This window comes from Microtus ochrogaster (genome assembly GCF_000317375.1).
Source record: "Microtus ochrogaster isolate Prairie Vole_2 chromosome 6 unlocalized genomic scaffold, MicOch1.0 chr6_random_2, whole genome shotgun sequence".
In the NCBI taxonomy this organism is placed as follows: Eukaryota; Metazoa; Chordata; class Mammalia; order Rodentia; family Cricetidae; genus Microtus; species Microtus ochrogaster.
The window spans coordinates 6,484,312-6,495,615 of NW_004949095.1; the positions used below are offsets into that span (position 1 = coordinate 6,484,312).

The 11,304-nt window shown below is 45.7% G+C and overlaps 1 protein-coding gene across 2 annotated transcripts in view; it reads left to right on the forward strand.

Moving 5' to 3' along the window:
• The window catches only part of LOC101979326 (quinone oxidoreductase-like protein 2), a 34,642-nt gene that overhangs the window by 7,373 nt on the left and 15,965 nt on the right, over window positions 1-11,304 (forward strand). The window contains exons 7-9 of one of the 2 annotated variants that reach the window (XM_005363928.2): window positions 940-1,021; window positions 5,485-5,666; window positions 8,785-9,013. In XM_005363928.2, the coding sequence (XP_005363985.1) occupies window positions 940-1,021; window positions 5,485-5,666; window positions 8,785-9,013 (493 nt within the window). The remainder of the gene's footprint in view (window positions 1-939; window positions 1,022-5,484; window positions 5,667-8,784; window positions 9,014-11,304) is intronic. The other variant, XM_026787629.1, reaches the window with a different exon arrangement.

Consider the following 11,304-nt stretch of genomic DNA (forward strand, 5'->3'; position numbering starts at 1 on the left):
AAGAGCTAGTTCCAGGACAGGAACCAAAAGCTAAGGAGAAATCCTGTCTCGAAAATAAAAAAAAAAAAAAAAAAAAAAAAAAGTTCTGCAATCTTCCTTTTATATTTGGGAAACTGGCTCTCAAGCAGTTCACAGAGCTGGCCTTCAGAGTTGCTCCAACTGGTAGTTTCAGTTGAACAGTGTCTAGTTCATGACTACACTGCGGTGGGACAATGGTCTGGACTTTGTCACCTGTATTTTAAATAAATGCTGATTGGCCAGTAGACAGGCAGGAAGTATAGGCAGGGTGACCGGGTAGGCAGTAGAGGCGGGGTGACGAGAATTCTGGGAAGAGGAAAGATTCAGTCTGCAGTTATCACCCAGACATAGAGGAAGCCAGACACAGAGCAAACAAGAAGTGACTGCCTCGCCAAAAAAGGTAACAAGCCACATGGCTAACACAGACAAGAATTATGGGCTGATGTAAGTTATAAGAATTAGTTAATAAGAAGCCTGAGCTAATGGGCTAATTAGTTTATAATTAATGTGGACCTCTGTGTGATTATTTGGGACTAAACGGCTGTGGGTGGTGTGGGACTGGGTAGGACAGAAAACTCGGTCAACATACCACCTTCTAACATCAGACCATGTTTAGTTGAGAATAGTTACAGGATGATATGAGGCCTGCATCAGTGTGGTCGCTCAGAGGAGCAGTCGCTACTGCCGTGAGACAGAGGCTATCCAGAGAGATTGAGAGACCTCTTCCTGGAAAAATCTTTAGAACTAGACAGAGTTAGCATTGATCCGGAAGTCATGTACATATCCCACCCCTTCAGGCTGGAGGATAGAGTAACATGATGGTTTGAATGCTCTTTAAAATGCCCTCGTCTGTGTTCCTGGGATCTTACATACATGAGCTTTGAAGGTTCCTGCAGTAATACTCGTCTCTCCTCGGCACAGAGAAACTGTTCTAGTAACGGCAGCCTCTGGAGCCACAGGCCTTGCTGTGATCGATGTGGCTACAAATGTTCTCCGGGCCAAGGTATGCATGTGTTAGAGTATCCCTTAAAAATTAACTCCAGTGTTTAGGCATAAAAGACATTAATTCACTTCTCAAGTATCCTGGGAAGGGCACCGGGGACACACAGCACTTAGAGGATGGTATTGCCATCTGTGTGCTTTCCCACTAAGAGGAGACCTAGAGTGTACCACTTGGCCCTTGAGGTACTAGAACCTGGCAAGGGCTGCCTCCCACCATGGCCTCTGCAGATGCACCCAACTGTCACCCATTTATTCAGGCTTAAACTCACGTCACCTTTCCAGGGAAGCATCTCTGTCCTCAGGCTAGGTCAGTCTCCCCTCCCTACTATTTATGTATGATCTCATACTACCCTATGCCTCTGTTTTTCAATACATACCTTACTGTGTGATTACTCCATATGTGGCCCATTGTGGGTCAATGTCTTTTCCTTCTCCTGGACTATAATCCCCATGAGGGCAAGGGAAATGTTTTCATGGTTCAGGACTCATCCCAGCAGCTATCATGGTACCTGGAACATAGTATATACTCAAGAGCTATTTCCTAAATCAAGCAATGAATGAATGGATGGATGAGTGGAAGATGGACTGACTGGTTCTCTACAGGGGATATCTCTGGGGCTGCAGGGGCCGGAGAAAGACTTCTATGAGGAAATAGACATTTCAGGTGATCTCTGAAGGACTGGCATCAGTTATAGCAGAAGGCAAGGGCAAGTCAAGGTTACTGTAGTGGTCGGACAATGTTGTAGAAGACCCAGAAAAAGAAAGAGGCACCGTGCAAGAAGAGAATTGCCTGCCAGTGCTATCTCTGGAACAAAGGACCTGCAGGGGAATGGTGAAAGGTGACGCTAGTCAGGTATGATAGGATCACAAGGGCCTTGTTTGTAGCTGAAGTATTTGAAAGTTTATTGGAGACCGTTGGGAGGGTTGCTGAGAATTTAAAGTAGGAAAATGACATTATTATTTTTAGTTTTCGGTTTGTTTTGTTTGAGGCAAGATTTTGCTGAGTGGTCTAGACTGGCTTCCAACTAGGGATCCTCCAGCTTGGCTGGAATTGCAGGCCCTCACTACCACTCTCTGCACTGTCTTTGCATTTAAAGTTCACTGTGGCTGTGGTATGAGGGATAGAGGTAAGGTCACAGGTGATGGAGACAGAAGGGCAGGTGCATTGCCTAGGCTAGAGGTTATGATACCTGGACCAAGGCAGTCGAGATCACTGAAGTGGGAAAAAATAGAGAATTCCAAGACCAGAGCGCATCCTACTAGTCAGAGGAAAACTTTAAAGGTATCGGAGGGGGTTCACATGCCAGCTCTGCTTCCAGCTTAGGAGCATCCATCACCTCATTTATGAGCAGTGCTTCCCTAGAACTGCTGGGAATACTGAGATTCCATGTGCACATGCCTATAAGAAGTATGGTGTGTCAGCACGGCTCTAATGAATCCTGTTATTGTTAGACACTGAGTGGGAAGAGAAAGACTAAGTTAACTTTTGGAATTGGCATTTATTGAGACGGAGCGTGCAGGAGGAAATAGAGAGCGGTTTTGGATACACCGAGTGCAAGGCTCCTCAGGCCCATGTGGCCGGAATGGTGAGACCGTGCCTAGAAACAGAAGTTGATGGTATTCGGTGCCTCAGGTGGCATCTTTCCTTTCTCACTTTAGGAAACTTGTGGAAGGAGATATGAGAGCTGAGAACAGCCTTGGGAATTCAGAGGTTTCTTGTGCAATATTAGCACATTTCATGTTATCAGGAAGGGCTTTTAGCTCTCTTACGGGGGCAGGGAGGGGATCATGGTTAGTCTCCATGTCTGTTTAGCATTTCTTAAGAAGACAAAATTATACTATTTATTTAGTTCTAAGAGGTTCGGTAGAAAACTTTGCTTCAATTCAGATATTAAAATTCATCTGAGCTATATCTTCTTTTGAAGCAGAAAGTTCTTTAAAATAGAAATAAATGAAAGTAAAGGTTAAAACTGTTTGCATGCGCCCTGCTTGGCACAGGCCACGTGATCACACTTTCTGCTCACCGTGTTGCATGCTGCGTCCAGAGGGCCTCCAAAGCAATCGTCTTAACCTTGATCCTCACACCACCCCTGGGAGAGGAGTCCTCTAAGTGTTTATTATCTCTGCTTCACAGATCAAGGAAGTGAAGCACCAAGAGGAAAAGTAATTCACTGTAGGTCTCACTGGGACCTCGTGACCGTCTGTAGATGGGATCAGGTACCTGGTTCTGGTCTGGTGTCTGCTTGCCATAGCCCTCTGTGAGCTGTTTTAAGGGCTGTACTAGGGAGCACTTAAAAGTAGCTTTCAGTTCCAAATAGTTATGGGTGAGTTTGGAATCCTTTATGGGCACTGATATTCTTCAGTATCTGGGACGATTTTGCTTTGTTTGTGTTTTCGAGGCAGGGTTTCTTTGTGTAGCCCTAGCTGTCCTGGACGTCACTCTGTAGACCAGGCTGGCATTGAGTGCTGGGATAAAGGCGCAGCCACCTCTGCCCGGTAACACATTCTTTTTTTTAACATACTAAAGATTTTATTTAGCAATCAATTAACAAAGAAGCTGCTATATCTAACTCAAAGAGATCTTAACCATCACACATACATAGTAATGCTGAAATGAGTTTACAAATGGTTAAAGTGGTCAGTAGAATGGGGCAGTAACAATGAGACTGTGTCTTTCTCCATCACCTAGGCTGGCTTCAGCCTTCTAGACAGATGGGTTTATAGGCATGTACCACTGTGATGGACTCTACACTGCCTCCTTATGGGTAAGAAGAAGTGCAATATCCCTTGCCCAAGCATCCACACTTTGCAGTACTTAAATCTAAAAGTCTTTTTTTTAAACATTGGTTTTTATTTATTTATTTATTAAAGATTTCTGCCTCCTTCCTGCCACCGCCTCCCATCTCCCTCCCCCTCCCCCAATCAAGTCCCCCTCCCTCGTCAGTGCTGTCAAGATATCACAAAGAGAGTTCCACACCTGTGCTTGCAAGACAGGATGGAGAAAAACCAAGGCATGGCTCAGCAGGTAGAGCAATTCATTGTTTGGCAAGTGTAAGGCTCCAGGCTCAATTACCAGCACCATAAAAAAAGAAAGAAAATTAAGTTTCTTTATGTCCAGGAGTGATGGTATACTACCATTGTTCTCAGAACCAGAAGAGCGGGGGAGGAGAACAGAGAGCTAGAATCCAGCCTACAGTGCATAGCAATAGCCCATCTCAAAGAAGCCAGGCAAGCAACCCAAGCCCCCAACTAACAGTCCAACCAATGCTTTCAAGCTACACAAGTGCAGATTCTGAGCACTGCCTTGGACTTCGTGCTGGGCGTCCTCACTGAAAAGGTTCTTCTTGGCGACACTTCGGTGTTTGTAGCTTTGGAGTTTCCCAGATCCTGGACTAGCCACAAACCTGTAGGCATGATTTTTCCTGAGGATGACAAAGCAGGAAAAACATGCACTTTGGAAGAAGGCAGTACTATTGACTTGCAGTGTTCTTCTGCCATCTACTACTTGGGTGACCCTGGCTTGATTGCTTAATCTCTCTGAGCCTGTACCTCTGCAGTAATGGACGGGCAGTAATTATCCCTGTCCCATAACCTTCCTCTGAAGTTTAAATAGAATAAGCTATTGCGTATGTCTGACTCTGGCTGCAACTTTTCTACCTCCCCTGGGGCGTTTGTATTATGGGTTCCACTTACCTTTAGCAGTATGTTTTCTTTGACTGGTTTGAGGTAGCTGAGCCTCAGAGAAGTCAGGCATGAGGAGGTTAAGTGTGCCAGCCCAGTTAAGTGAGTTCCCTGGATTGGGTCTCAGCTGTGTGAACTTCCTTGGATACTTAACTTTTCTTAACTTGCCTCAGTTTCTCCATTAATAACATAGAGCTAATGGTGTGTGTTTCATTGAACTATCATGAATAAATGAATTTCTGCTGTACATGAAACATTTAGAATAGTGCCTGGGAAAATACTAACACAGTGTGTCGTTAGTCTTTCTAAGTAATTTGTCCAGTGTGACACAGCTGGTGGTTAGAAGAGCCAGGATTTGAACCCTGGTCTGTCTGACTTACGTTCACCCTCTAGACTGGATGTCTCTGGTTTGTGCGTGTGGAGCCTCTCTCCTTCCCGGCCACACGCTACTACATTGTGCTTTCTTGACTCCAGCTGTGATGTCCAGCTTGTATTCTTACTGTGTGGTTCATGGTGGGTGTTCATTAAATGGTGGTTTTCATTTGGAGTTGGAGAAAACTTTCATTGCTTTTTAAACCATCTAACTAGACATATGGGGTTCTTCAAACTGTGGGCTTCAGAACTTATGGTCCCCAGAGGGGCCCGTGAGGTCTGTCAGTGTTGGAATCAAGGCTGATGCTTGGGCAGGGGGAGTTTCTTGAGAAGTGCTTGAGGATAGATTGGTAGGCTGTACCCCTCCTATGACATGATCCGGATCATTGGAAGCCTTGTGTTTTCCCTCAGGTCATAGCTGCCGCTGGAAGCGATGAGAAGTGCAAGCTGGCCATGGAGCGGGGTGCACAGTTCAGTGTGAACTACAGCCAGGGCAGCCTGAAGGAGGCAGTGAAGAAGCTGGTGGGCAGTGGTGGGGTGAATGTGGCCATCGACATGGTGGGAGGAGACGTCTTCCTAGAGTCTCTCAGCAGGTACGTGCCCTAGAGCTGGGGCTCCACAGAGCCTTCCTGCATCTCTGACTCCTGCCTCGGCTTCTCTCTGTCTTCGCTGCTCACGTCTCCTGTAGGCATCGGCATCAGCGAGAATAGCTGAGTGGGTGGGTGACAAGGAACAGAAGCAGAGAAAATCAGGAAATGCTTAAATATAGTAAAAACAAAATACCCAGCTGGAAAATATTCAAAAAATGACTGCAGACTCTCCAGTTGGCAATGCCAAGGACTTTAGAAATTATCCGTGTGTTAAATCTAACTCCCTGGGCCCCCCACTAATTGCTTTAAATACATAGGGGTGCAGGGCTCTGGGGCGAGCATTGTTCTGATGCTTGGATTGCTGTGGCGGCAGTTCCCCATTCCCCAGCTTTTTGGACGGTGCAGGCCCTGCAGCAACACGCTGTGCGCTTCCTTGACTTTTCGGATGAACTGTGTCACTGGGGGCTTGGTGGGACTGTTCTTTCTTACCAGCTTCTTTGTGTGAGGGCCTCTGGTGTTCTCTGAGAGTACTGCTCCTACCTACCCTCTCCATTTCTCTCTCCTGGGATTTTTAAGACAAGATATTTGGCCGGGTGTTGATGGTGCATGCCTTTAATCTCAGCACTTGGGAGGCAGAGTCAGGCAGATCTCTGTGTGTTTGAGGCCAGCCTGGTCTACAGAGCCAGTTCTAGAACAGGCTCCAAAGCTATAGAGAAACCCTGCCTCAAAAAACAAAGCATACAGGGTATTTGCTGTGTTGTCCTGAAAGGTACTCAGGAAGCCAAGGCTGACCTTGAACTCCTGGTGTCCTGCCTCCTGAATGCTGAGATTACAAGCACACAGGAGCCACCACACCTGGCCTGGTTTCATGTTTTTCACATCCATGCTTTGTCATTTATCTCATTTTGAAGTAGAAAAACAAGAGCAGAGAGAGCAGCTTGGCCACAGAAGGAATCCAGTTAGCACTGGAAAGAATCCAAAGGAATCCCCTGAGCTGGGAAGCCGGCATCTGGACAAGGGAGCATCACTCAGGGTGCTGGTCCTGTGCTTAGAGAAGCAGTTGAGGGTGCAGAGACCTAGTGCACCTCCTCCTCTCCTGCCTTCCACCTTGATAACTGTGTTCAAGGACAGCTTACATTTCCTTTCTGAAGAAGCAAAGCAAAACAACAACCACCAAACGGACAAAACCCAAACAACCACGCACATCTCTTCCATCAAAGGCCCATGCAAAGTTGTTATTATTTTTATGATTCATGTATAGTATGCTCTATGGCACTTTTCACAATGGGATAAAGAAAAGTTGGCAGTTTTTATAGATTATTCAGAATCCTCTAAAGAAGTCCATGCCTTAAGGAGTCCTAAAATATCTTTGTTTACACTGACTGCTTATGCCATCATCTGTCTTATTCCTGCTGCCTATGTTCAAAATCTTCAAGTCGAGTTGCCTTGAAATACAACCTGTGGAAAGACATTTGTTGATACCCAATATCCTTCCATAGTTGAAGAGACTGCAAATGGACTTTTTCTGTCTCTCTTGCCAGCTCCCAAATCATGACATGGAGATCTATATTAATTATGAAAGCTTGGGCGATAACTTAGGCTTATATCTCTTATAACTTAAATTAGCCCTTTTTTGGTGGTGGTGGGAGTTTGAGACAGGATTTCTCTGTGTAACAGTCCTACCTGTCCTGGAACTAGCTCTGTAGACCAGGCTGGCCTTGAACTCACAGAGATTCACCTGTCTCTGCCTCTTGCCCGATGCTGTGATTAAAGGCATGTGCTACTACTGCCCAGCCAAATTAACCTGTTTTTATTCATTTTACTCATGGCATTTACCTGTCCTCCTGCATGTCTTGTTCCTTCTTGCTCTTACTGGCAACTCCATCTTTCTTTGCCCAGCATTCTCTGCCCCCAAATCCTGCTTAGCTATTGGCCGTTCAGCTTTTTATTAAATTAGTTGGAGTGACACATATTCACAGTGTACAGAAGGACTGTTCCGCAAGAGCCAGCCTCGGTTCTAAAGCACACTGTCCCAGACCTGTGTGACAGCACGTGGCAGGGTTTCCTTCCTTGCAGAGGTGGAATACTATTCCACGTGTGAGCATGTGTGCTTGTTTCTAGCCACCCCTTATCCTTCCATCTGGGGAGGAGGCGTGGCTTGTTTCTAGCCCTTGGCTATTTGGGAATGATGCTTCTGGAGACATAGGTGTGCACAGAGACTTCTCATGTTCTCTAAAATACACCAGAATAGAGTTACTGAATGTATTTTTAATTTTTTTTTTTTGAGACAGGGTTTCTCCTGTAGCTTTGGAGACTGCCCTGGAACTTTCTCTGTAGATCAGGCTGGCCTCGAACTCACAGAGATCCACCTGCCTCTGCCTCCCTAGTGCTGGGATTAAAGGTGTGCGCCACCACCTCCCGGAGACATATTTTTAAATTTTTGAGAAACTTCATTTTGTTTCTCATAGTAGTACCCCTACTCCGCATTTTGAAATAAATCCCACCTACAGGACATGAGGATCTCAATTTTTCCAGATCCTTGCTATTAATTCTTTTCTTTTATAGTAGCCACTTTAATGGGTATGCATGTCCATTGCTCTTGTGTGTGTATGTGTTTATATGTACATGTTGGGGTGGTATACTTGTCCATGTATGCTTGTGTGGAGGCCAGAGGTAGACGCTGCTTCTCTTTCTTCCTCTATTTTTCTTCAACTTATTGTTTTTTTTTTTTTTGACAGGGTTTCTCTGTGCAGCTCTGGCTGTCCTAGAACTAGCTCTGTAGACCAGGCTGACCTCGAACTCACAGAGATTTGCCTGCCTCTGCCTCCTGAGTACTGGGATAAAGGCATGTGTCACCACTGCCCGGCTCTCCACCTGATATTTTGAGACAGGGTCTCCCACTGAACCCAGCAGTTCCCATCTCAGTTGGTCTGGCTGCGCAGAGACCGCCAGTGCTGTTATTATGGGTGCCCACCCCATGCCTGGCTTCCTATGTGAATGCGGGGGATCAGAACTTAGGTTCTCATGCTTGCACTACAGACATTCCATTGACGGAGCCATCTTCCCAGCCCTATCTGTCCATTGCTGCTTATAACCTTCCCCCCTCCCTCCTCTCCCTCAGCCTGGCGTGGGAAGGCAGGATTGTGGTGTTGGGATTCGCTGGAGGAAAAATCGCCTCTCTGCCCACCAACTTGTTGCTCCTGAAGAATATCTCTGCCGTAGGCCTATTCTGGGGTCGCTACCAACAGCAGGACTTTGCATTGTTTTCCAAGAGCATGTCCTCAGCTCTGCAGTACTGCCAGCAAGGGCTCATCCACCCGCACGTCGGCGCTGTGTTCAAACTGGACAAGGTGAGGCAGCAAGTAAGGAACGTGGGACAGATAAGGCTGGAAAGTAATCTATGTCAAATCTGGCAGCCTTCTCTCTGAGTACCATAAACCCTCCTTTTATGGACTGAAAAGGTGAAAATGCTGTCCTGAGTGCTGGGATGTCCATACGAAGCAGTGGAACATCATAGGCTTCAGCGTGACTGGATTCCTGCCAGTCTTCTGGCTTTCGACATAGATGCAGGGTTATGCTGGACTTTGAGGGCTCGGTCTATCGCTGGTGACTCAAAGGGAGGAAAGTCATGGTACTTTAGAAAATAATTTACGTGTGTTGATTTGAACCTTGAACTGTGCAACATAGAGTCCCAAGGAGGAAGCACTTGGCCTGACCTTTGGTTTTCAAATATAGATGCCTCCAGGTCTAAGCAGATGATCTGAGCTGGGTACTGGGCTCAGGACATAAATCATGCTGGGTATCAGAAGACTCTAATCAATGCCTTAGTCACTGCAGTTAATCCTGTTAGGATATTTTCGGTGTTTTCGTTCCCCCACAGTCTAATGTGGCTTAACCTTCCTCCCCAGCAGAACTGCACGCAGCCTGGGCTGTGAACGTGAGACTGCTATGCATTTCCTGTGGTGCCTGCCTTTCTTTCAGGATTTTTTTTTTTTTTTTTGCTTTGTTTTTGTTTTTGCCTTAATTTGTTTTAGTGTGTAAAAGAAAAAAATGAACAACCTTGTTTGGTAGCTCTCGTCAGTGATGAAGGCCCTGTTCTGTTCAGGTGAGGATTAGCAGGGTTTAGGCTCTTGGTGCTCCACTTCATGGGTTACCAGCCTCCCATCTGGGTTCTTGAAGCAGTTTGTTTCCTTTTCCTTTTTGACGTGTGGATCAAGAAAGTGGCAAACTGTTGATAGAGGATCTGACTGGCCGTTAGAAAACTGGTTGTATTCTGTTCTAGTTTAGCCCGCTTCCTCTGTAGACACGGGAGCCCCCTGCTTCCTGACCTTGGTCTAAGGTAGAATCGAGGAGAAGGTCACTGTCTGTGGCTCTCTGATGATGCTTTAGGAGCTGTGGTGGGGATGTGGGTGGGAAGTGGAGACCACAGCTGCTGGCCTCCAGGACCACATTTTTTTCAGAAGCCAAAGGAATTGCATGCTTTCTCTTTTTCATTCATATTTTCCTTTTAAGAAAAGACTTTTGTGGTTTAAAGACTCGAAAACCACCAGTTTCGGTAACTTCTGGGCCCCTTTCCGGCTGTGGCTTTCTATCACCCAGAGGCTGTACCTGTTAGTAGACAAGTCGCGCTGCGGGAGGGCAAGCAAGTGGTGGGTGACATCTCCTCCCTCCGCTGGCGTGCTTTCAGTGTTGCTGAGGCATGGGGAAAAGCCACTTTAATTGTCCACATTGCTGTTCTTTCCTCCCAAACATGAATTAGCTCTAATTACTGTCTGTCAGCTTCCATTCGCCTTTCTGCCTCCCAGGAAGGGCCCTTTACTGAGAGTGCCTGGATCTGCCTCCTCTGCTGATTTAGGGGCTCTCTAGTGGCCTTCTGATTCTGGCTCCCTGACATCAAGTTTATCCACACACCACACATTTGCTATTTCTTCTCTTTCTGTGTCCACAACCTGGCAGAAAATTTAGAGAGATAGTAGAGGCTGAGCACTTTGCATTCATTCATTCATTCATTCATTCATTCATTCATTCATTTGTTCAGCCTTCAGAGAAACTGTTTGTGGTCTACCCATTGTTTAATCACCTTTTACTGGTGAAGAACTTGGACTTAGAAGCCAAGAAAGCTGCCCAATAACGTGTTGTGTCAGAGCCAACATGCAGGCATAGCTGGTCAGACACCAAAATCTCTGTTCATGACCATGTCAGACTATCTCTAAATGAACCAAGAATTGACTTCGCAATGCTGTATTTTTTTTTAAAAGATAAGTTTTCATTGTGTAGTTCTGGTTGGCCCGGAATGCACATGTATACCAGGCTGACTTCAAACTCAGAGAAATCTGCCTGCTTCATCTTCCCAAGTGCTGTGGTTCTGGCTACCACAGCCAAAAATGCTGTATCCCATGGTGTGAGGCTTATTCATCTCTCATAGAAATATCTACATGAAAGAGCTATCATGTAATTAAAATGATCAGCACTCTGGTATTTACTTAGGCAGTGACTATTTTGTTCTGAGGGTAAGTGAATATATAATTGATTTTATTGAACTTTATTTTATTTATTTATTTATTTATTTATTTATTTATTTATTTATTTATTTATTTTTTTGGTTTTTCGAGACAGGGTTTCTCTGTGGCTTTGGAGCCTG